The 22463-nt window shown below is 43.6% G+C and overlaps 1 protein-coding gene across 1 annotated transcript in view; it reads right to left on the minus strand.

Annotated features, from left to right (window-relative positions):
* Positions 1 to 17527: 17527 nt before the first annotated feature.
* Positions 17528 to 22463, minus strand: part of LOC306733622 (mitogen-activated protein kinase kinase kinase 11) — a gene marked incomplete at both ends in the record, with an annotated part of 31154 nt that continues 26218 nt past the window's right edge. Inside the window, 4 exons of the mRNA XM_079214896.1 lie at positions 17528 to 18129; positions 20666 to 21277; positions 21463 to 21575; positions 21691 to 21862. Of these exons, the coding sequence (XP_079071022.1) occupies positions 17528 to 18129; positions 20666 to 21277; positions 21463 to 21575; positions 21691 to 21862 (1499 nt within the window). The remainder of the gene's footprint in view (positions 18130 to 20665; positions 21278 to 21462; positions 21576 to 21690; positions 21863 to 22463) is intronic.

Genomic DNA, 22463 nt, shown 5'->3' on the forward strand with positions numbered 1-22463 from the left:
AGGAAGCTCTGTTATCCTTGGCTTGAGATGTCTTGTTTTGTTATTGCACTGGGGATATTTTTTTATATCCGTTTCGACCTCACTCTGACCGTCACTCCAGTCTTAATCGGATGATAGTCTTCGTTCCACTCTCCAGACCCAATGTATACAAAGACATGCCCTTGACCCCAGGAGGCGGAGCTTCAAGCATTATAAAAGCGTGGTCAACTTCCAGCTCGTGCTCTTTGCATTTCTTGCCTCAGAGAACAGTTCTACTCTTGTTGTTGAGTATATTGCCTCATGGCAAGCAGGTTTCTTTATTCGTTTTTAGCTGCTTGTTTTGCTAGCATGCTAGCTGGCTTCTCAGTATTTGTGGACATATCAGCTTCTATTGTTTATCCACTTGTGAAACATATTTAAATGTACTTTTATTGCAAAGTAGCTAAGTGTTGTGCCCTATCACAGTTTGCAGTTGGTGGGGTTAACTGTTGTGCATGCTCGGCACGTTCACGTACCGGTGAGGGACGATTTATTTGTGTAGGCTTGAGTTCCCTCTACTGTAGTTCACGGTCAGTGGGGTTGTGTTGTGGCCTTATCCTGCTTTGCCGGGGGCATCATGGCTTACACTCATCACTAGTGGTTTTGTCAGTCAGCAATAGACCCCCCGACCCGCCCTCCCCCCGCTCCCCCGGTGGGCATTGAGATGCCACTTGTGCTTGGGGATTGCTTATCAGAGGGAGGACGTTGACGATCCGCGCAATGTTGCTTGCGATCTGTCTCGGGAGGAGCGATTCCAGAGAGGCCTGGTCATAAGCGGCTCTCGCAAGCGCTTGTGTGACCGTTGTTATGATGCTTAAAGCTGCTAACCGCCCAACTCCTGCTCCATCAGCAAAAAGTTGCAGCTCAGGCAACAACATCAGATGCTCACCACTCTTCAGAGTTTATCCCAGAGGATGGACAGATTTGAGGCTTGTCCTTCCTCCTAATCGTCATCCTTAACCCCACCCCGGCCTGGAAGGCTTTTCTTCGCCATGGCCCAAATGCCACGGAGGATGCTGATGTCTGTCTCTTTTTGCTTCCCACTTTCTGTTTGATGGTGTACATCAATCAGGAGAGGGAAGCCACTGGGGGATCCTCATTCAGATACTGAAGTGGATGAGGAATCAAGTGGTGGGGAGTGTTACGCAACTCTTCTCAATACTCGAGTACTTAGTGTAGTCTGACCCAGTCCCTTTGGGAAGTGTCTCTGACTAATTCCCAACTTTACATTTCAGTGGCAGTTGTGCTTCAATGCTGAGGACAGCGAGGAATGAAAACATCTCAAAAGCCTCAATTCAATGCAGGCTGCGGCTGGTTGGCTAAGGCCCGTTATCAAGTGGAAGCTGGACCTGGGGACATGCTAGTATGCTACCAGTGGAACAGGCCATAGCATCATGGAAGGCCCATGTGTCTGCTTAACCAATGCTCCCCCAGGAAAGAGTGTGCTAAATCCCAACAACGGTCTTATTTCACGCTCGTTTAATGCGACTGCTCGTGCGGATCAGGATTCCAAGGCTCTTATTGATTCCGCTTTGTCAGCTCATTCGCAACTGACATGTGATGTGGGGGAGGCATCTGTCGTCAGCTGTCAGGCTTTCAAACAGGGATGTAGAGCACCTCAAAAACTACAGATGTGCCAGTGTGCCAATATGCCAGTGCGTGCCAGTGTAACTCGTACTCGGTCTCTAAGGAAGTCTCCTTCTCAGCATTTTGTCTGCTATGGGAAGGCAAGACTGGGGTTACCGCTTTCTAAACAGCGCTAGCCACATTGGGCGGTTGAAATTGTTTTCCATGCTTAAGCAGAACAGGGGTTCTCAGTTCCTACAGGGATACAAGCCCACTTAACCAGAAGTGTAGCTACTTCACGGGCTGCGCGGAAGGAAGTTCCTTTGGGAGGCATTTGTGCCGCAGCATCGTGGACTACACCATTTACACTTGCAAGATTTTAGAGAGTTGATGTGACACGTTCTACACCAGTGAGCACTGTTCTGATGCATGTTGCCCAACACGGTTCAGACAAATACATGTATCTGCTCCTCGTTTGCAACAAACCTGATGGGATACATGTCTGAGAAATACATAGTTTTGTATATTTAGGAGGTAATACTAAGTTGAGCACATAGTATCATATATCATAAATAGTATATATATATTTTTTTTTTAAAGGGAGACTTTAGTGAACTGACTGAAGTATTGGAAATAAAAAACATTGCTTTTTATAAGCTCTTGCTGAATTGGCTCATTTGACCCCCTAAAGAGAGATTTTTACATCAGTTTACTTACCCAAAGAAAGCTCCTCAGTTGGATGGATGTTAATTTTGCCATTTTCAGACCAGAAAAGTGGCATTTGAGAAACTATTTCTGGGCCTAATTAGAACCTTTTCATATGGGTTCATATTTAACATGGGCATGTGATAACGGGTTTGTGATCTCCTGAGAATTACACGCTCAAAATGTAAGCGCAGATAGCCTTGAGAAATAAAAGTGACACCTCAAATATATAAATACAAAGTGTGAAAACTCACTTTTAGTCATGTCATTCAGGGCATTTCACAGCAGTCAAGGCTCCCAGAGCCTCATGTTTTAGCTAGCACAGTCTGGTAATTTCTGAAACTAACACAAATTTACTGTAATGCAGACAACACTTATGCCATATTACAATTTCCAAAATCAAAGACAATATTTCATTTTATATCACAATATCGATGTAATATTGATATATTGCCGAGCCCTGCCCCTCACAACCCCTCCCCTCACAAACATATACATAACTATAAGGTGTGTGAGAGCAACTGCCCCTTAAATAGCTCACATGCGTCTTTTATTTGACATCAACATTTGACAATTGATCAATTGTTAAAGTGATGTATGTGCAAAAATGCTAAATATTGATTGGTTCCAGCTACTACACTGTTAAGATTGGAATTTGGACTGTGATTTGCACTATTTTCTCACTAATTTGACACATGACTACGGATTAGTTATGAACATGCTGTCCACTAGAGTAAATGTACTTAAGTACATTCCACCACAAGTACTGTACTTAAGTACATTTACTCAAGTACTGTACTTAAGTACAAATGTGGTCTTTTCGATTCATGCCACTTTCTACTTCTACTCCGGCACATCTGAGGTGCGTACATTCTCACTGCACATTCCTCTTTAATAAATACCTGTTTATGCGTAGGAAATGTTTGTGGTGTGTATTGTTTATACATCTGACCCCAGACACACACACACACACACACACACACTCACTCTCTCTCTCTCTCTCTCTCTCTCTCTCTCTCTTTACTTGGACTCTCTCCCCCCCATCAAGTCTGTCAGTCAAATGGATAACACAGAGAATGGAGAATCGGCACCGTCAGCGAGGACGTGATGGAGAAACTCTCTGCAACGCCTGACCCTCCTCTACCCTGGCGCAAGTCTCCAAGGCTCTCGTTGCCATGGACACTGTGGATGAAAGTCTATAAAGCGCAGTGGTGTGGCTCTGCAGTGCCGTCACACTGAGCACTTAGTGCTTTGTTGTTGTTGTTTCCCTTTTTGATTAGGTCTATTTCAATAAATTACTCTCATGATTCATGTTGGATGTATTATATTCTGTTTAAATAGAATAAACGGAATAGAGCATTTTATGTATTATATTTAATGAGGAGCAATATAACTCAATGTCAAGTTTTACATACTCTGTAATGAGTATCTTGAAAATAAATAGGAGAATGTTGTATTCTATATAAAATATTAAAAGCCGAAAAATATTTGCAGAATATAAACAATATTCTGCAAATATATACTTGACAAGTGTGTGTGAAAGCTGCCTTTTTGTTTTTAAACACATGAGCGTACAGAACAAGCTTCAAACGCATCCATGACATGACCATATGAAGTTGTTATGGGGAACATGTCGGCAAACGGTTGCCTATTCATACATCCAACAGACACAGAGACGCATTAGCATTCATATGAAGTATTTTTCTGCACATCTACTTCATATAAATCCAATATTCACTCTAATTTCAGCTCTGTCTCAGCCTCGGCTACCTCCTGAGGGAATTATATAGCTCTTCAGCAGCTAAACCTTGTGCTCACCAGCTGGTTGCTAACTTGGTGTGTAGCCGGGTAGCTAACATAGTTTATTTATGCTACTTTGAAGTGCTGGCACATTGAGCACCTATTGTTTTGTTGACGACAAGGTTAGCACCAAGCTGGTGAACATATGGAGCATTTAGCAGCTAAAGGGACACTTATTTTTCTCAGGAGTCCAGAACCAGAGACCGAAACGGAACGTAAATGGTGTCCTGATCAGGCAAACAAAAAACACAACTAGCCAAATGTGTCTGCTGAATATGCAAATTAACACACACGTTTGCAAAGTCGTTCGCATTGGCAAATTTATGAGGCACTAACATGTCAGTCGTATGGCCAAAAAGAACAAAAGCAAGCAATTATAATTATGAATTGAGTTTTCTACTTCCTCTCAACTCTTATGCTGTGCTCACACCGAACGCAACGCGATTTTGTTGCGCGGCCAGATTACATGCAAAGTCAATGCACAGATGCGAGAGGTTGCGAAGGCGCAACATTTTCACCGGGCGACGCAACTGACGCGTTTGAGGCGGCGCGAATAGTGCTATTGACGCGGGGCGAACAGAGCGAAGGACGCGATACCAGTTGAAATTTCCCAACTCCGGCGACAAAATCGCGTGAGTCATAGTTGCGTCAGCCAATCAGCGCTGAGAATCAGCGTTGAGAAGCTCCGCCCGTTACCACCGCCGTCTTGCCGTTGCTGAATCAAACTGCTGCTGGTCTGCCTGAAGTAGCGCTGGTAGCGGCTTGATTCAGACACTGTTGTGGGACTACGGATAATACTATGAACTCAGACACCATGGAGTTTGATGTTCCGACGTATGTGGAGTTTACACAACAAGTATAAAGCAGAACTAGTGGTTATTTCCATGGTGGATGGCAGAAACGGTATCCGTTTTACGGAGATAAGCCAGACGCAATTCCTGGAGGAGTCTGTGAAATTCATCGAGCTGTGTGCGGCTAAGGATGTTATGAACCCAAACACGAGGCCGTTTGATGTTCCGACATTTTTGGGACTTCCACAACAAGTATAAAGCAGAACTAGTGGTTATTTATTCCATAGTCGATACCGGAAAAGATAACTCTTTCACAGAGAGAAGCGACGTTGATAAGCCACGGCCCCTTTGTCGCAGCGTGATTTGTCTTTGTCACGTTTGAACATCCTCTTTTCACTTGCGCGAGTAAACTGAAGCGGTAAGCGCGACGCGACAAATCGTGTCGTGTTCGGTGTGAACGCAGCATTAAGAATTTAAAAAAATTCTTCCTCTTTCTTTAAAAAGTACTTAAAATCAATGCATTAAGCTTTCTTTGACAATTAGATTCAATGGTCCATCAAGCTAATATATTCATTATTGCTGAGCATTTGTCGAGATGTTCCTATTTTATCTCCAGACTCATCTTCAACATGTGTAAAAAATGTATTTGTTAATTCAAAATCTTCTTTTCTCTTTACCGCCCAAAGGATCATGCTCAGCATCATGTGTGTACAGATCAGGTGTTCTAATGTTTGTCTCAGTGCGGTAATCAGCTCTGGCTCCCTCTAGTCAGGGCCTTAACTCTCATTCTCCCGCAATTTCTCTCTGCATTGCTGCCTTTTAAGTCAAACTATTTGTGGAATAGAAACTAAATAAAATGTTAAAAGGAGCAAACTCCAACATTTCCTAAAGATGTGATTAAACTTAATTCTAGTCCTGAAGCCGTGAGGAAGAAGAGGGTTTCAGATACTTTACGAAGTTGACAATGTTTTTGAGCACTTTTATCAGTTTCAGTCATAGAAAAAGCGACATATGTACTTTGAATGGAGCATTAAGGTTAGGAGCTGCTTTTCTGCCTCAGGGTCCAGACAACGCGCAATTGAGCAATCAACGAAGTCCAAGTTGTAGCAGGAAATACTGCAGAAGAATATCAGGGCGATTGTGAACGTTATAAAATCTGTGCACTATCGACAAAGCAGAGATTGATGGACATTTTCATTTTGTGACTTTTAACTTATTAAAATGATAAGGTGTTTTTTATCTCAACTACCTTGGCACTGAGACAAACATAGCAGGTAGAACACTAATTTATACATAGAATAAAGTTATTGAAGGGTTAATATTTAATTTACATCAAATTAATTTGAGTAGTTAACATAGATAAGTCCTGGTTATGGTATTTCCTTTGAGGCCTGTTTGAGAATAGGCCAGCCCTCAGTCCAGCCATGATCTCGGGCTATTTCACAGAGGAGGGGAAATAAGTCTGAATCGGCTATTAGTGCACACAACTTGTAGGATCCCATGATTTAAATGAGGGCTATTTAAGTTTCCATTCTGGGAATTTGATTTTCTAAAAGAAAATCATCCAGTGAGTTACATAAGTTTCTTATCCATTGCAAGTATATGGGCAAATGTGTTTTGGGACCCAATGACATCATGTGATGGGCCTAGAAATTGTTATTCCACGGTTTGCCCACAATATAAACTTTGCTTCAAAGCCAGGCACTCTTCCTAGGGACTTTCTGATCTATCCACATTCCCCAAATGGTTTTGAAAGAGCAAATGAAAGAAAGACCTATTTTTTGTGGCAGCCACAGAACAAATGTTTGAAAAATTGAATTAATGCAAAAAAAGTGAGATGGTCGTTTGGTTCTTGCAGCTCTGGACCCTGACTCCTCAGCAATGCATTGTTCTACTGAATAGGAAGTACTTTGTTCCAGTATTTGCGATACATTTGGTTTACAACTTTAATACCATTATCAATAATGTGTTCTATGCTATAAGTTGCAAGAAAATGACACCCACAAAGACTGTTTGTCGTCACCACTCTTGTTCCTCGGGTGTGTCTTTGGCCGACGTGACGCACGAAAGAACGTCAAAGAGATACACAACAGTTTAAATAAGTCTGGTGAAGTGATATGGCCTGAATGACACAAGTGCACCCCAAGTTCAGCGGACATGCTGTCGTTACTCAATGCTGCAACATTCACTACTCCTGGCTAACATGTAGCTTAGCTAGCTAATTCATCCAAACTAATTAATAAACCAAACTTTATTCACTGTCAAACGTATATTTGCACTCGAGTGAGAATAGTCACCCAGAAGCTATTTGACTATTTACAAGTTGAATATGCTTCTTCATTTTGCAACTAATAGCTAGCCGAAAGCAGAAAGATGTAATAATAGTGGCAGATGGAAAGCTAGTATAAAGAGCAACAACATATGAGTAGGGAGGAGGTTGTGGTCATAAATGAGTTAAACTCAGAACATTTTAAGATTTAACTCTCATGAGAAGTCTAATTTTTACATTTAATCGACTTATTATTTTTTATATATATTTTGGGCCTTTTTGGTAGGAGCTATCCTCATGTAGGCTGTGTGGAGCTCATTGTTAAGTATACACAGGTTTGTGCATCTAGCCCCTGGTCTGATGAGTCTCTAATGCAGTGGACATGAGAGTGCACAAAAGAGTGCATTCAACAGAATTTTGTGTTCAGGAAAAAAATGAACAAGCGCTGTCCTCGCGCACGCACACGCACACACACGTGCACACACACGTGCACACACACACACACACACACACACACACACACACACACACAGTCTATTGAACCACAGTTGTGTTCATTCCATTTTATGGACCGTAAATGATATGAGAATATGGTGTAATATAATAATAACTGAATATTTCCTTCCGCTTCCGTGGCAGGATTGAGATGGGTTTAGATTGGATATTAAACGGAGCTGCCAGCTGGAGGCAAATGCTCGCATCTGACCCACGGCGGTGACTATGAAAAGCCAGACGGGACACGCGCAGGTAGATTTGTGAGTATCAAGGGATTGCATTTCAAAGGTATGTATTTGGACAACTACCGGATGGACGCATCGTCCACAGAGGATGAATCCCTAATTAAGAACATGTTTTCTGGGGTTCCGGTAACGTCATCACCCTGAATGGCAGCCTAAAGCGATAGCTCCTCCGGGAAAATAACTACTACGCCCTGATAAATAATCAAATATTACATTTCTCGAGAACAAGCCGGTGGGTAAGCGGGGCAACAATGGGAAAAATGGACACAAACGAAAAAAGCACGATTGGAAAAAAAAGAGTTGCGAATTTTCGCAACTCTTTTTCTTTCTTTTTTTCTTTCCATCGTATAAAGCTCAATGGAAAAACATTGAAGAGAAAATAACCTCCACCCCCATACAGGCAATCCTAACTGATAGCAACCGACAAAGTCATATAAATACTACTGATAACTCATGGTTGAAGTGGACTCTTGAAGTATGGAAAACCATTATAAGAGAATACAAACTAGAGGGAGATATTGTAACACTTAAATGGTGTGCGTATGATTCCGACTTTGGATACTAGATTTAGGGATTGGACAGCTACAGGAATAACAGCCATATGCAACATAATGAAAGGAGGTACACTGCTAAGTTTTGAAACTCTTAAAGAGAAACACTCACTAGAAAAACAGGACTTGCATCGATACTTGCAGATGTGACACTTCGTGAATACGAAGATTAAAAATATGACAAAGATTACATATCTGATAGAACTGTTATATAACTGATACAGGCAGTACAATCATCTCATGTGTATATAAATGTCTGTTGAATTTTAAAGCGCATTCAACCTCTTATATTAAAACAAAATGGGAGAAGGAGGGAGGAATAACTATATCTGAGGAGGAATGGATAGTAATATTTAAAGTTCAATGGAAGTGTACCAGATCGCAGACATGGAGAGTTTGGGTGGAAAAATGTGATACAGTATTTTATTACACCCTCTCAGAAACGCAACTATGATATTAACCCTCCTGTTTGCTGGAGAGGATGTGGGAATCAAAATGCAAACCATTATCAGATTTTCTGGGATTGCCCTGCTATCGTAGACTATTGGAGAGGGACACACTTTGAAGGTGAAATACCGCTGAGAAGTAAGACCATGTGTCTGGGATATTTACACACATTTAACACATTGTAAGAAAGAGACAAGTATTTAAAATAGGTACTTCTTGTGGCCGGCAAAAAGACTCTCACCAGGAAATGGTTATCACAAGAGAGTCCCAGTCTGAATACATGGGTGGACATTACAATGGACATTTACAACATGGAGAAGATAACAGCATCTGTCAACCACAAACTGGAACAATTTTTGGGATATTGGGAAAAATGGGTTAGATACGTAACACCCCATAGACCTGATTTTATTTTCAGAAATCAATGAATGTACAATAGAGAACAGATCACTCCTTAGAAATACATTGTTTTTGTTTCATTCTGTTGTTTATTCTGTTTTTCACCTGTATGTGTATAACTAAGAGGAGCATCATCAAAAAAGTAAACTTTCAACAACAACAACAACAAAACAAACATGTTTTCTGATTCGCTTTTGGTACTAAATTGTTTCTGGGAAAACTGGGAAATGTGAAATGACCAAAGGTCCAGAACAACTACTAAACGGACCTTGTTTAAAATAATAATCAACGTAACAGCCTCATGATCGCAAAATAATAATAATTATGTTGAAATCATGAAATAACAACCTAACATGATGAGAAAACACCACAAGGGAGATAATTCCATAGCTAACAGTAAGTCCAAAAGGTGGATGAAAATGACAATTAACAAGTATAAAAATAATATAGTTTTATAGTTGAGTGAGAAGTGAACAGCTGAGCATTCTTGTTGTGGCACTAGATGCTGTTGTGTCACCTTTTCCTCTACGATATGAATGAAGTCACAAACAATTTAGGAGTGTTACATTTTATTTGGTCTTATCTCTTTTTTCCTTTCTTTTTTTTTTCCACAGGTTAAAACCCATTATAATAGTCAAGAGAAATAAAAACATTTTCACATACTGTATACAGAAATAGTCCTCTTGACACACAACAATAAAAACAGTTGATTAGGCCCAGCCCAGTGCGAGATTTCACAAAAATGCAACAATAACACATTTTCAAAGCCCGATGACCGAAACCTCAAACTCGCATGAGCAGAGACCGTTCTGAGAAAGATGTAAAAATGGCTGCCAGGCCAATGCAACAATTGTGTCATCACATCGCCTAGGCTGTACTAAGACACAAAACAAACATGGAAATGAATCTGGAACAATTACAACAAAAGCAAATAGATACACAGACAGAGAGGCGGTCTACTTATGAGACGCAATCCTCATCTCTATCTAGCAGTTTTATGCACATTTAAATTCAGTATGGGTGCCTCAAGGAGACGTCAGGCTGCGATTTAAGTTTGGGGTTTTGTTGCAATGTACACAAAGAACCGGATTTCAAGCTTGACCAGGCAATATTCTTCAATGTTCTGCTACACACAGATACTGGGGCTTGTGGAGGAATCGTTTTGGTGCAGATTTGGTCGAATTGGAGCACTGGAATGTCTAGTAAAAACCTGCCTCGCGTGAAGCACCCATACACAACATCTTAAATACTCCAGTGAAAACCTATACAACGTTTTGTTCATATGAAGCAATCGGTTCCGTCATCCTAACGTAGACCGCGTCCATGGCCATCTCGATAGTTTTGATCCAGTGTGTAAAAAGATGGCCATTTATAAATATCCGCTTTACCCCCCAACCCGGGTATTAAATTCTGTAAATGTCCTTAGCTGGCTGGTGGGAAGCTGTCGGAAAGGAAAAGCCTTTTACAGTACTGGGATGCCGTTAGTGGGAGAGATTTGACTAGTGAGACCGTTTTTTTAATTATCTCATGGATCATTTAGTTATTCAAGCCAGAGCACCTGAAAGAGACCACCGACTGTTTGATACCCTCAAGCCTCCGACATATCGAAGAAGACATCCAGGACCATCTGGATCAGCGCATCGTGGTTTTGAACACCAACATTGGACATTTGGGCAACACTTGCATGCTGCTCACTTCATTTGAGACTTTACACCTGCCAATCATCGTTTTGTCTCAACCCGGTGAGTTTGTTTTGTGTCCTCATCCCAATTCCTTCTATTGGAATCGGAGCAACGAAAAAATCCATGCCTAGTTTTCCATATTTCCAGTTTGGTGAACTTCGATATGCAAATTCATGCCATGTTTAACTTCCGGCGTAGCTGACTTTTGAGAAACAAAGCTCGCTTGGACTCTAGTTAACGACGATAGCTAGCAGGGCAATGGTGGAGTCCAACCCAATGTATGGGTTCACCGCCGAAAGGCATTCATGAAATACGGGGAAGAATGTTAAAAATACAGACTCATGGAATGGCAGGCCATTTTAGCAGCTCTAAGGCGGGGGGGAAACACGATGCGAAGCGGATGAAAAACTATTGCTGAAGATGTAATAAATACATTCCAAAGCTTCAAGGACGCCCAATAGGTTGTACTCGTAGAAGCAGCTTCTGCGCCCTGACACGTAGTTTGATATGGCATTATAATACGAGCTATCACAGTTCTTTCATCTGCGAGCAATGTTGAGCAGACGACAATAAATCATTCGCTGTCTCTATAATTGAGACACACGGGCTGTTTATTCGACCAATTGGTTTGCAGCGCGTTCAACACTCTAGGAACAGAAATTTACAGATTGAGCGGCTTCTATTCCGGGAAGAACACGAGGTAATTGAGTGTCAATAGCTCGGCAGAACAATAATCACGACCACGGGGCTGTCGAGTGGAGGGGGGTGGGCCTTGGACTTAATAACCTCAGAGATAAAAAATAAACATGTTTATTTTGCTATAGAAAGCACCAGCCTTGGTCTTGGACACAAATTGGTGCTCCCATTCGTTGGTTTTTTTGTTGTTGCAGAAGAAGAAGAAAAGGACAGCAGATGGTGACCTTGGACACACAGACTGAAAAGAATTAGGAATAATGTTCACACTTTGAGAGACCAAGCATTAGCTGACGCACCTGCCAACGCCTCTCGCAGACATGGCTTTAGTCCACATCCCTATTGGGATGTGCAATTCCTGTACAGTCAGTGGAAGGTCATATTTGATCATTTGGTCTCGGCCTGTTAATGTCAAACAAAGGCCTGGGCAGGTGTTTCACTTAATACGAGCCAGAAAGAGCAATGATGTGTCCCTGGCGCTGACGGCTGGCTGCAAGACGACCGAAACGAGGCCGATAACCAGGTAGATTTGTAACCTCCACTTAATTGAACACAAGCAAGCGATGGCAGCACAGGGAAATGGGGTGAAAGCTGCTGGAAATGCCAGGCCATCCATTTTGTTTTTTCAGAATTTACTCTCCACTGACCCGCCGAGGTGAGATTTCATCAATGAAATAAATGTGACACGTGTTCAGACGGCGTTTTTTTCCCCCTGCGTCCTCCAATTTTCTCAGTAACCGTGAAGGAGAGAAAACATGACTGAAGCGGCGCCGCAGCAATTTAGAAAGTACATTCCCCTCCTGACTGACTTCCTTAAAGTCGAGCGCCTGAGACGGGGAGGTTCACACGCTCACTGGGCTCTGGTACTTTGGAGTTATTGGCGCTCAAACTAGTCAAAGAGATTTAATTTGAATCAGTGGTTTAATAAGGGTAAATTAAATAATTTGTAAACATATTCACTGATCATGAAACCAAATTAAGCTTGAAGTGACGGATGGTTGCATAAGGCCACGCGTTCTACTGTTACCCTTCACAAAGCCAGCATTAGCTAACTCAGTTACTAACTCACACAGCGACATTGCTTTCCCTACCTCTGGATAATGGCTCTGATTTTTCAGCTTTATAACACAACCCCCGATCACAAGCAGCCTGTCGGCGTGATGAGGGTCACGGCCTTGGGCTCCTCCATTGTGCCGTCTCATTAGCTTTTATTCATGTAATGTATTGAACATTTGCCATTCACTGATTAGGGGCAATGATCTGAGCTTGAACTTTAAATTAAGATCGCCAAATCATGCCTGCTCGACGCCAATGTGGGGCTGAAAGTGGATCACTGGTGGCCAGATATGGTTCCCTCCTGCAGAGAATTCCCTTCCATTGTCCCCCGTCAGTTAGTGCTCCGGAGAGCTGATTTGCAATGACGGATGGGGCGATGCCAGGAAGTGCCGTGCGTCACAAACAACCCATCAGTGCTTTCTGTCAGCTTGGGAAGAGGAGTGGCAGCCACGGCTCCCAAATCTGACAGCCAAAACCAGATTTCGGACATCCACAAAAGCGACCAAACTAGAGTTCTGGTTTAGATTCAGGTTCTATATGAATACATTTGAGGTATTCCAGCATCTTTCTATGCATCAGCAGGAAGGTTTCTCCCCACTTAATAGGAAACCCACTCTGACTACATCTTAATCATATGTTAAAAAGCACAGTGGCTCCTGTTACTACAAGTGATATTTCCTAAATACTTAGCGTGCTCAAGCTAGATGGGGAACGGCAGGCAACACGTCTCAACATCGGGTCTGATGGAAAATTTAAGTCTGGCACTGAGCAAACACACAGACAAGACATGAGTGGCAGGTTGAAGTAGATACTTGACACGCACACGGCATTTGTGACAGAAATAATCTGCCAGACATTTTCATCATTTCAAATTCCTTCATGTATCACTTCTCCACACAGCGCTCTGTTCACAATAACAGCCATCCAGGCCTAATGACTTTACAGGATAGCTCTTGTGGCTTTGTGTGTTGACACGGAAGAGGCGAGGCGCGCGCTCATCACGTCGGTGAAATGTTAGTGGCGGGGACAAGAGGGCGAGGGGAGGTGGGGAGCACTGCTGAGAGAGAAACATCCCACGGCAAACCTCCGACGTCAGCATACCGGGAAGGAAGAGCCCCAGCTGACAGACGGGTTGTTTGAGTGGCTCAGAGATCAACATCAAACTTTTGACAAGCAAAGTGGTAGCAACCTGTCAATCACAAGGTATGCATCCCCTGCTTTATGGTCTGTTTGACTATAAATGGACCATAATTGACTAAATGAACATCATGTTGTTTTGAAGAAGACTTGGAACTAGAGATTGAGACATAAACTCATGTTTTCAATGTTTAGTGATGGAATGAATTAGAGTAATTTTCTCATAGACTTCTATACTATCTGACTTCTTTTTGAGGAGTCAATCCCTGCTGGCCAGTAGAAAGAATGCAGGGTTAAGATACTTTTGCATTGGCTTCACTTTTCAGAGCAGGAGGTCTAACCTTGGCCTCAACAATCTCTTTGACAAAAGAGTCTTCACCTCCATCTTCAACGCCATAAACACTTTTGCCTTTAGATGGTTATGGACGACACATTGCGCAACTAAGTCAGTTTGAAGCATACTGACACTTTTACAAGCACTGTGTCTCTTTGTTACTGTCAAATATGACTTGGGTGTCTAGTAGATGATGAACAGATGCATTAAGGTGCAATAGAAATATTCAATAAAGTTCCCCTTTTCAATTTCAAACAATTGTCTCAGTAAAACGAGCACTCCCCGGTTAATGGACTCTGTCCTAGAACAAATGACCAAAATGCCTTTTCCCGCAGACAGAAACCTTGCTGTTGGTGAATTGAACGCTCGACAGTGTCAGGACGAGACTGCCCTCAAGAAAACTTTCCTGAGAAGAAGGAAGCAAACAAGTAGGAGTAAGAAGAGAAAATCTCCTGCATCAACAGATGGTGAAGGACATCGAAAAAGGTGAGATTTGACGGTGAAGTTTTTAGCAGCAGCTGAGGGTTCGGTGGCAATAGACAAAAAACGAGGAAAGACAGCCGAAACAGTCTTTGAAACTTTCTGCATTAAAAAAAAGGGGGGGGAAAAGGGCACGGCTTAAATCGAGACGTTAGCTGATGCAGCAAGCAATGGAAAATACCTTGCGAGGAGGACGAGGGGCATTCACGTAACATCGGGGGGATTTAATTAACCAAATATCTGAACGCTTTGTTAATGCTCTCTGCTCTTATCGAGATGCCAATTATCACTATCAGCCTCCTCTGTTCGTCAGAAGGATTATTAGGCTAATCACAAAGCCTGGCTCTTTTGAGACAAGGTTTTCACTCTTCATCCGAACAAAGCCGATATTGTCCTCCAATGACACGGTGTCAGTGATGAAGCCCATCACGACAGTATTTGTGCCTCGTAATGCTCCGGCAAAGACATGTGAATGTGGGTCTCTTTCAGTTGCGTACAAGCTTGACCTACACTAATTATGGTACCACATGCTGGAGGACCAGCTGATTAAATTATTGGATAATAATAATTGGATAAATGTCTGTGATGTCCAACCAATTCCAGGGGTTATTTTGCAATAAGTATTTGTTGTTGCAGCCACTTTCCCTCAACCTGCCTCACTGGATGCATAATATATTTTTTTTTTAAAGCGCCTGAGCATTTAGTATGTAGAACGATCGGTGATGATAATGATTGTGAAACTCAAGTGAAAGGGCAAGTTGTTGATCCAGTGCCTTCCGGTCCGCTGAGGCTGCTGTTGGTGGAAAAGTTGTTTTTTGAGCTTCTTTACAATTAATTTCTTAATTAATTTCTATTATCACAGTTATTCAAAGGAACCTACATGATCTTTTTAGCAATGCTAAAATGGTTTGGGATGGATTTTTAAACAAAAAAAGGAAATGGGAGAGACAAGAGTTTAGGAGCCCTGCTACTCTAGTCTCACAAAGCAAAGCCTACATCTCCCAAGCTCAAGTTTGCTTGAGCCGGACTAGGTATCAGTGAATGTTTTGATGCACCAACGCTTAGAACAAAAGCTAACAGCTAGACTGACTGTTGAAAAATTATAAATTCCACCATTAAAACTCACTAATCAGAAAGTTATTTAGTTTTTGTTTAATCTGTACAAAAAAGAACTTGGGTATACAAGCCTATGCCATTTCTTGGCTGGATGCAGTGACTTCCTTATGGTTGTCTGGCCAACTTCCGGTCACAACAAAACTCCGGGAAGCTACTGCTATTAAACACAAATGTTTGGAGGATTTATAGTCAGCCTAGCCATTTGCCCTTGCTCCCAGACTTTATGCTAAGCTAGGCTAACATATTCATATTGAACGGACATAATAAGTGAGGTATCAATCTTTTCATCTCACTCTGGACAAGGAAGAAGTGTATTCCCCAAAAAGGCAAACTATTCCTTTCTAATTTTACAATGGTAAAATGTAGTATGAGTTTGACCATTCACATCCTGTTTCTGGCTCACATTTCGTGACAAAACCACAATTGTTTCCCTAGTTCAAGAATTGGAAGAGGGAACCAATGACAGCTGTGCAAGTACTCGTCCAATCAAGTCAAGGAGAGAAGTGTCATTTGACTGTCTTTGCAAGGCTACTACTACTCCGGTGGACCCTACAAATAAATAAAGTAGTCAGTGAAGCTATTTACAAATACTTGAATAGTATTTGGTTGAACCTTCCCTACAGCATCAGGCGGGTAGTGATAAGACCTGGATGATATTAAAGAAGATAACCACAGAAAGGTACATTAAAAGTTACGCTTTAAAGACTATCTGTGATTGTCTAAATTTTCTCTGTCAATGTGGCAGACCCCACCCATCTGGCAGTGGTAAAACAATGTATTTGCAAACACCCTTTGTCCCAGTTCTGACACCGTCACAGTGGCATTCTTTGGCATATGAAGGGAATGCAGAGCCTTCCCCCGTCCTGTTTCCTGTGCTGCGTCGCCCGCCACCCAAATGAATCTGTCCAATCCCTGGCATTTCAAGGGGAACGTGATTGGAATTTTATCTGCTTCCAAGTGGAATGTCTGGGTCATGGATTTGTCTTGGATTTCATGAGTGGCCTGGAATATCCAGTGCATTCTCCCATAATGCAACAGGCAGATGGCGTTTAAAAAAAAACAGTAAGCTTTTCTTGAACAATGAGTCTAGACATACGTGCACGCAGACGACATTTTCCTACACAGCAATGGTAAGCTGATTTGCAAATTTAAGCCAAATTCATAGCATCTTCCCTACGCATCAGAATAACCATTCAAGAAATCTTGAAAAAGATATATGCTAAAAACACTTCACAAAGTACGGCACTCCAATTTCCCATTGTCCTGAATGCTTTCAGTTTGAAGAGAGGTAGAGGCAGATGAAGCTGTGCAAGTCGCCTTATCCACCTCTGCATTGTCACAATGCTTCAAAGGCAGGGGGAGATGAAAGCAGGTGATATGAGGAGTCTGATAGAATCTGAAGATGGGACTAGTGATCTGTGTTCTGCTCCTTCAAAGGGATAGAGAAACCAAGATAGAGAGGGGGGAATGAAATGGGCACCAGGTTTTGGTTTAAAGGCAGCTATCCCACCATCCAATGTACCACCTTTCACTGGCTTTCTGGTTTCCGAAGCAGGAGGCTCGCGTATAAAGGACCTGCAATGATTGGGGCTCCCATTGGAGAAACTTCCCTCAGTGGGTTGAGTGATGACTGTGCGTTTTTTTTCTTTTTAAGATTCCAAATCCTCGCCAAGCAGTAAAAAAAAAAAAAAAAGGTGCCTGGACTAGGTTGCTATGATAAACACCACGGCCATAGGCACAGGTTTAGAACCTATCGTCTCTGAGTTGCGTTGGGGACTTGAAGGGCTTGAGCCCCAGTGTCTTGCGGGGATGAGCTCTCTCTTTGGTGCCATCCAGGGGCTTGCTGCAGGCTGCCCAGCCCAGGTCGATGAGGGGCGAGTCGGCCGGGTAGAGGGGCGCTTTACGTAACGAGGGCAGCGTGGGTGAGCCGTTAGTGGAGCACGGGGCAGAACGGGAGGTGGGAAAGGGCGCCGAGAAGGGGTCGAAGGGGGAAGCCGTGTCCGAGCCGCTCGAGGGGTCAGCCTTGAGGGCGAACGGATCGTTGTCCGGTGAAGGGAAGGGGTCACAGTTGGTGAAAGGGTTGGTAGGGGAGGGTTGGTAGCCCAGAGGGTTGATGTCCAAGCGATGTGGGCTGCGGCCACCAGCTGAGTTCCCGCTACCTGCCGAGATGAAGCTCCAGGGATCGATGCGAGGGCGAATGGGGGACGGGCGGGGCCGAGGGATGACGGTGACCTCCAGACGGCGGGTTTTGGGGCTCCAGAGGGCAGAGTTAGGGTGGAGAGACAAGGACACTGAAGGCTTGTCATTAGAGTCCTGTGTGTCTTGGCACAAGGGCAGGTCCAAAACTGTAAGGAACAGAGAGAAAAAACATTAAAAAGGGGCACTTCAGGCATTTAGTATCTCACAAGGTTAAAAAACTGGCGAGAAACAGACATCAAATAGAAGCAGTAGACAACAAGATATCTGACTTTAGTCCCTAGTATGAGTCCAGCTTTAAAATGCTGGGAACCTACATTTCCCATAATGCAACCCAAGACAATCCTTTATTCGACCATGCCTGCTTGTTAAATCCACTCTTTCAAACTACCCCAGTTTATAACACAGGTTTTTTGTGAAATACTTCAAGTCTCAAGCCTTTCTCAAAATATCAGGGTTATTTTCTTGGATTTCTCCTCCAGAGCCACAGAAGACATTAAATAACAGTTTTTACAGGCCGGGTGGTACAACACCCGAAATTGACCTTCATGTCGAAAATCCACGAGGTACCACTTTTAACAAAGACACAATTTCGGAGAAAGGCAGACTCTCCAACACATTGAACATCTTCATCCCCCTCTCTTCAGTCTCACTTTAGAAGAGGCTTTAATTGTAAATCTGCAAATTAGATAAACTCTCAAGCCGCTGCGGTGTTGCCCTGCTGATCTTTCATGCGCTCCTCTCCAATCTGAAATTAGTATTTGCCTTCTAGTATTCTGCAAAACACATGAACCTGCGAGAGGAAATTGATTCGAACAGAAACACGAAAGTGGCACATTATTGTTGCAAAAAGAAATGGAACAGTCACCAGCACAAAATGTTGATGCAATTAGTCTAAATTAAGCCCAACATGGCGCTGTGTAACTAGTTGACAGAGCTGCAACAGCAAGTGTAAATTAGCACTGACAAGAACATTAAACTCAGAATGAATCAGCTTGAGTGAACATTTACTATTTCCAAATGTGTCTGCCAAATGGCGTTATTTACATCAACAGCAGCCCTCCGAGGCGGCTCGGCTCCTCAGATGACGAGGAAGAGCAATCAGGAGTCACATGCGAGCGCAGCGAAAACGCACGTAAAGGAATCCTCTCTCGTTCAAGCACACATTCAACCGCCGGCAACCGCGTGGCAGTCTGTCAGCCATTACAGAGATAACATAATAAGATGTTTAGGTAAAACACCGTCTGCTTGTGGCTTTTTACCTCTGTGCCCCCCCCCACCGTTGTAACGAGCGCATGCGGTTCTTGAGATTATGGTTATGGCTGCTCGGTCCCTGGGGGGTGGGGGGATGAGAACATCTCTGTGGAGCAGCCAAGGCTTTGCGAGTCAAACAGAGCAGATATAGTGTGTGGAACGTTACCAGAGGGCACTCTTAAAGCCCTCGTAAAGCCCACTCGCTCTTAAAACAACCAATACCCACGCCGCCGTCGTTACGGCTCTAAACTGTGTCGGTGCTTCTAAGATATGCATATTAGTCTTTGGGAAAGACGTTTGAATGTGCCATACAGTAGATGAGCGCGGTATGCAGATCATCTCTGCGGGCATGACACTGACATGAATTCAAACAAAAGTATAAATAAGCCCTTTAGGAACTCAACATCTATTTTCCCATGTAATTTAAGGGTGGGAATAAATGCTAATCCCTCGTGAATGTGATCTTGTGTCGTGTGTGTCATGTATGCTTCCTTTACGCAAAGCATTTAAGCACACATTTGACATGCCTCCGTGTGAAAATGTGCAAATACACCCAAGAGACACTGCCGAGCTCCAGCCAAGCTATCTGACAGTTGTGGTGGCGGTGAAGTCAATAATAGATTATAAGCAATTTTGAAACCAGCACTTTCTGTCTGCATGACCTCAGCTGTGCCCCCGGATGTTTTGCATTCATCTCCAACTTTGCAATAAAAGAATAATAATAAATTGAAAGAGGAAAAACAAAAGAAGATTGGATGCTAGCTTTGTTTAGCAAGTATTAGCAGTGAAGTGTGTATGTGTGTGTGGGGGGGGGGGGGGGCAGCTGGTGCCTGAGATATGCAAATAGCTGAAGACGAGCTTTGATGTAAATGAAAAAGCTTGTGCCGCATTGAAGCCTCCCTTGTGCCAAAAATGATCTTGCAAAAAAAGTACAATAATTATTATGCAAGAACTGTGAAGGGAACATTGCCATGCTGAAAATGTGCAATATTCAAGGTTGGATCCAATTACAGTGAGGGGCCTCCTAAAAACATGCTTAGTGCTCTTGAGGAAATGCGGATGAATAATGGAAATAAATTCAAAAACAAATCATGGATTCAATTTGGAGAGGAGGCTGTAATTTAAAAAGGGGCAATCCAGTGATTAAGTAAAATACAAATAATACAAAACATCTCAAATCAATGCAGTCAAATCAAGATATCCAACCTTTAATCTCTAGTATGATTTATGCTCCAAAACACTGGACTTCCTACACTTCTCACAATGCAACTTGGTTGAATCTTTAGCTACAACTCGTCTGGTGAAAACACAGACGTATTCAAAGTCCACACCCCCCTGTGAGCATTTGTAGCGAGTAAAAATGTGTGAATTAAGTGACACAATTAAGTGATTGGTGGTGTGGCCGCTTTACGGTGAAGGTGTCAGACTGACCTAGCTGAGCGGCTTGCAGGCCTTGGCTGGACCTCCTCCTCCTGTCAGCTTTGTGCTCCCAGGCCTCACAGGCCAGCTCCCCGTTAGTCGCATGGGAACTTGGCGTCCGTTCTCCCGGGCTGGTCTTGCCATGCTGCAGGGGGTTCCTGTGGCAATGCGGACTGTGCGGCATTCGGTGGATGCTCCTCTCGCGGGGATTCGGCGGAGGCGGCGTCAGGGGCAAGGGCTTCAGTTCTTGGTACTGCAGAGCTAGATCCAAAAGCGGTTTGGGGAGCAGCTCGGAGGGGGACAAGGTGATGAGATCGTCCACCACCGGGGGGTCTGAAATGAGGGGCATAGGGGCGGAGATCTCTGGTTCGGAGAGGGTGCGGCTCTCGAGGGATGGGAGGTTAGTTCGAGGGGGCACCCTTGGGGGAATATCCAGGCAGCGACCCAGTACTATGGAGGCCAGCAGGGAGCCACCAGCCAGAAGGGCTTGGTGGGTGCTCTTAACGAGGCCACCGTGGGATCCCCTCTCTGGCCTTGGGGAGCCGGCCGGGGAGGAACACCCTTCCTCGCTGGCCGAGTCTCGCTGAGGTAGCGGAAGCCGCAGGCTGTCCTTCGCTGAGGAGCCTGCAGAGAGAGAAAAACGTTGTTTTTTTAAGTTATAAAGAGACAGAGAAGGAGAAAGAGACGAGCCATTTATTATTCATTTAGCTGTTATGCATAATTCACAGTCATGACAGTGTGAGTTGAAATAGTGGCTAATGGAAGATCTGCGGCTGGCGGTTAAGCCGGTGATGGAGGGTGTCAGATACCGTTCTGAGCCGGGGGAGGGGTTGGCGCGGAGGGTCTGTACTCCTCAAAGTCATCCTTGGATTCCCCCCTCACATTGCTGTCTGAATCCAGGAGCTTGGCCCTCATTGACAGACTGAAAGCGCCAAGAAAATTACAAAATATTCAAGCATGGTAATAAATTATGTTGAGCGTGATCAAATCCATCCATTTTTCAAATGTTTACTTGCCAGAGAAAAGTGCTGCTGTACCTGCTTTCCTGGGGACTAAGGCGCAGGACTTTGGGGCTTTTGGGACTTTTCGGGCTCTGGGGCCTCCAGTGGGGGACCAACCTCAGGTCTCCATTGGCTTGTTTATGAGAAGGGGTCTCGAGGGGCCAGACCGGGCTCAGACCGAACGACCTGCTGTTGTCACTGGGACTAACTGCGGGAGAAAAAGGGAGACGTGTCATCAGTATCCATACCGCTGTATCCAAAGGTTTCACCAATAACAACTCCGGCAACAGCTAGAATTCATGTGACTTCAATGCACCTTTTTTTCTCTGCTCATATTTCTGCACAGCTTAAATCCTGATTGACTCCAAAACAGTGTGAAGATTATCGTGTGCATATAGTATAGCAGGTAACTAAAGTGATTTGCGGGGCGGAAAGTTTGAGAAAGAGCTAAAAATCCCCCTCCAGAGAGACAGGAGAGGAGGTGCAAATCAAAAGTTGGGATTTCACCTGCCTTTCACACGCTTTACCCAGGCGATAGCAGCACGTCTCAGCCCGCCAACCGGCTCGCGCTGCTAGTGAAGTGTTTGAGCGCCGCGCCATCGTTCATTCACACGCGGCAGGTGCAGTAATATGCTAGGCTAGACATACAGATCCCTTCACACCATCCGAAGGCCTTATGGAGCCAGCGCAACAATCACATCTGGCTTATTCGTTAAAAGAAGAGACCAAAGAGGAATGTAACGCAAATGTCAGGGAGGAACAATTAACTGACAGCTTGGTTTCACTGAGTTTTGGCACCGCTCTGATTC

The sequence above is a fragment of the Taurulus bubalis genome, assembly GCF_910589615.1.
Source record: "Taurulus bubalis genome assembly, chromosome: 3".
In the NCBI taxonomy this organism is placed as follows: Eukaryota; Metazoa; Chordata; class Actinopteri; order Perciformes; family Cottidae; genus Taurulus; species Taurulus bubalis.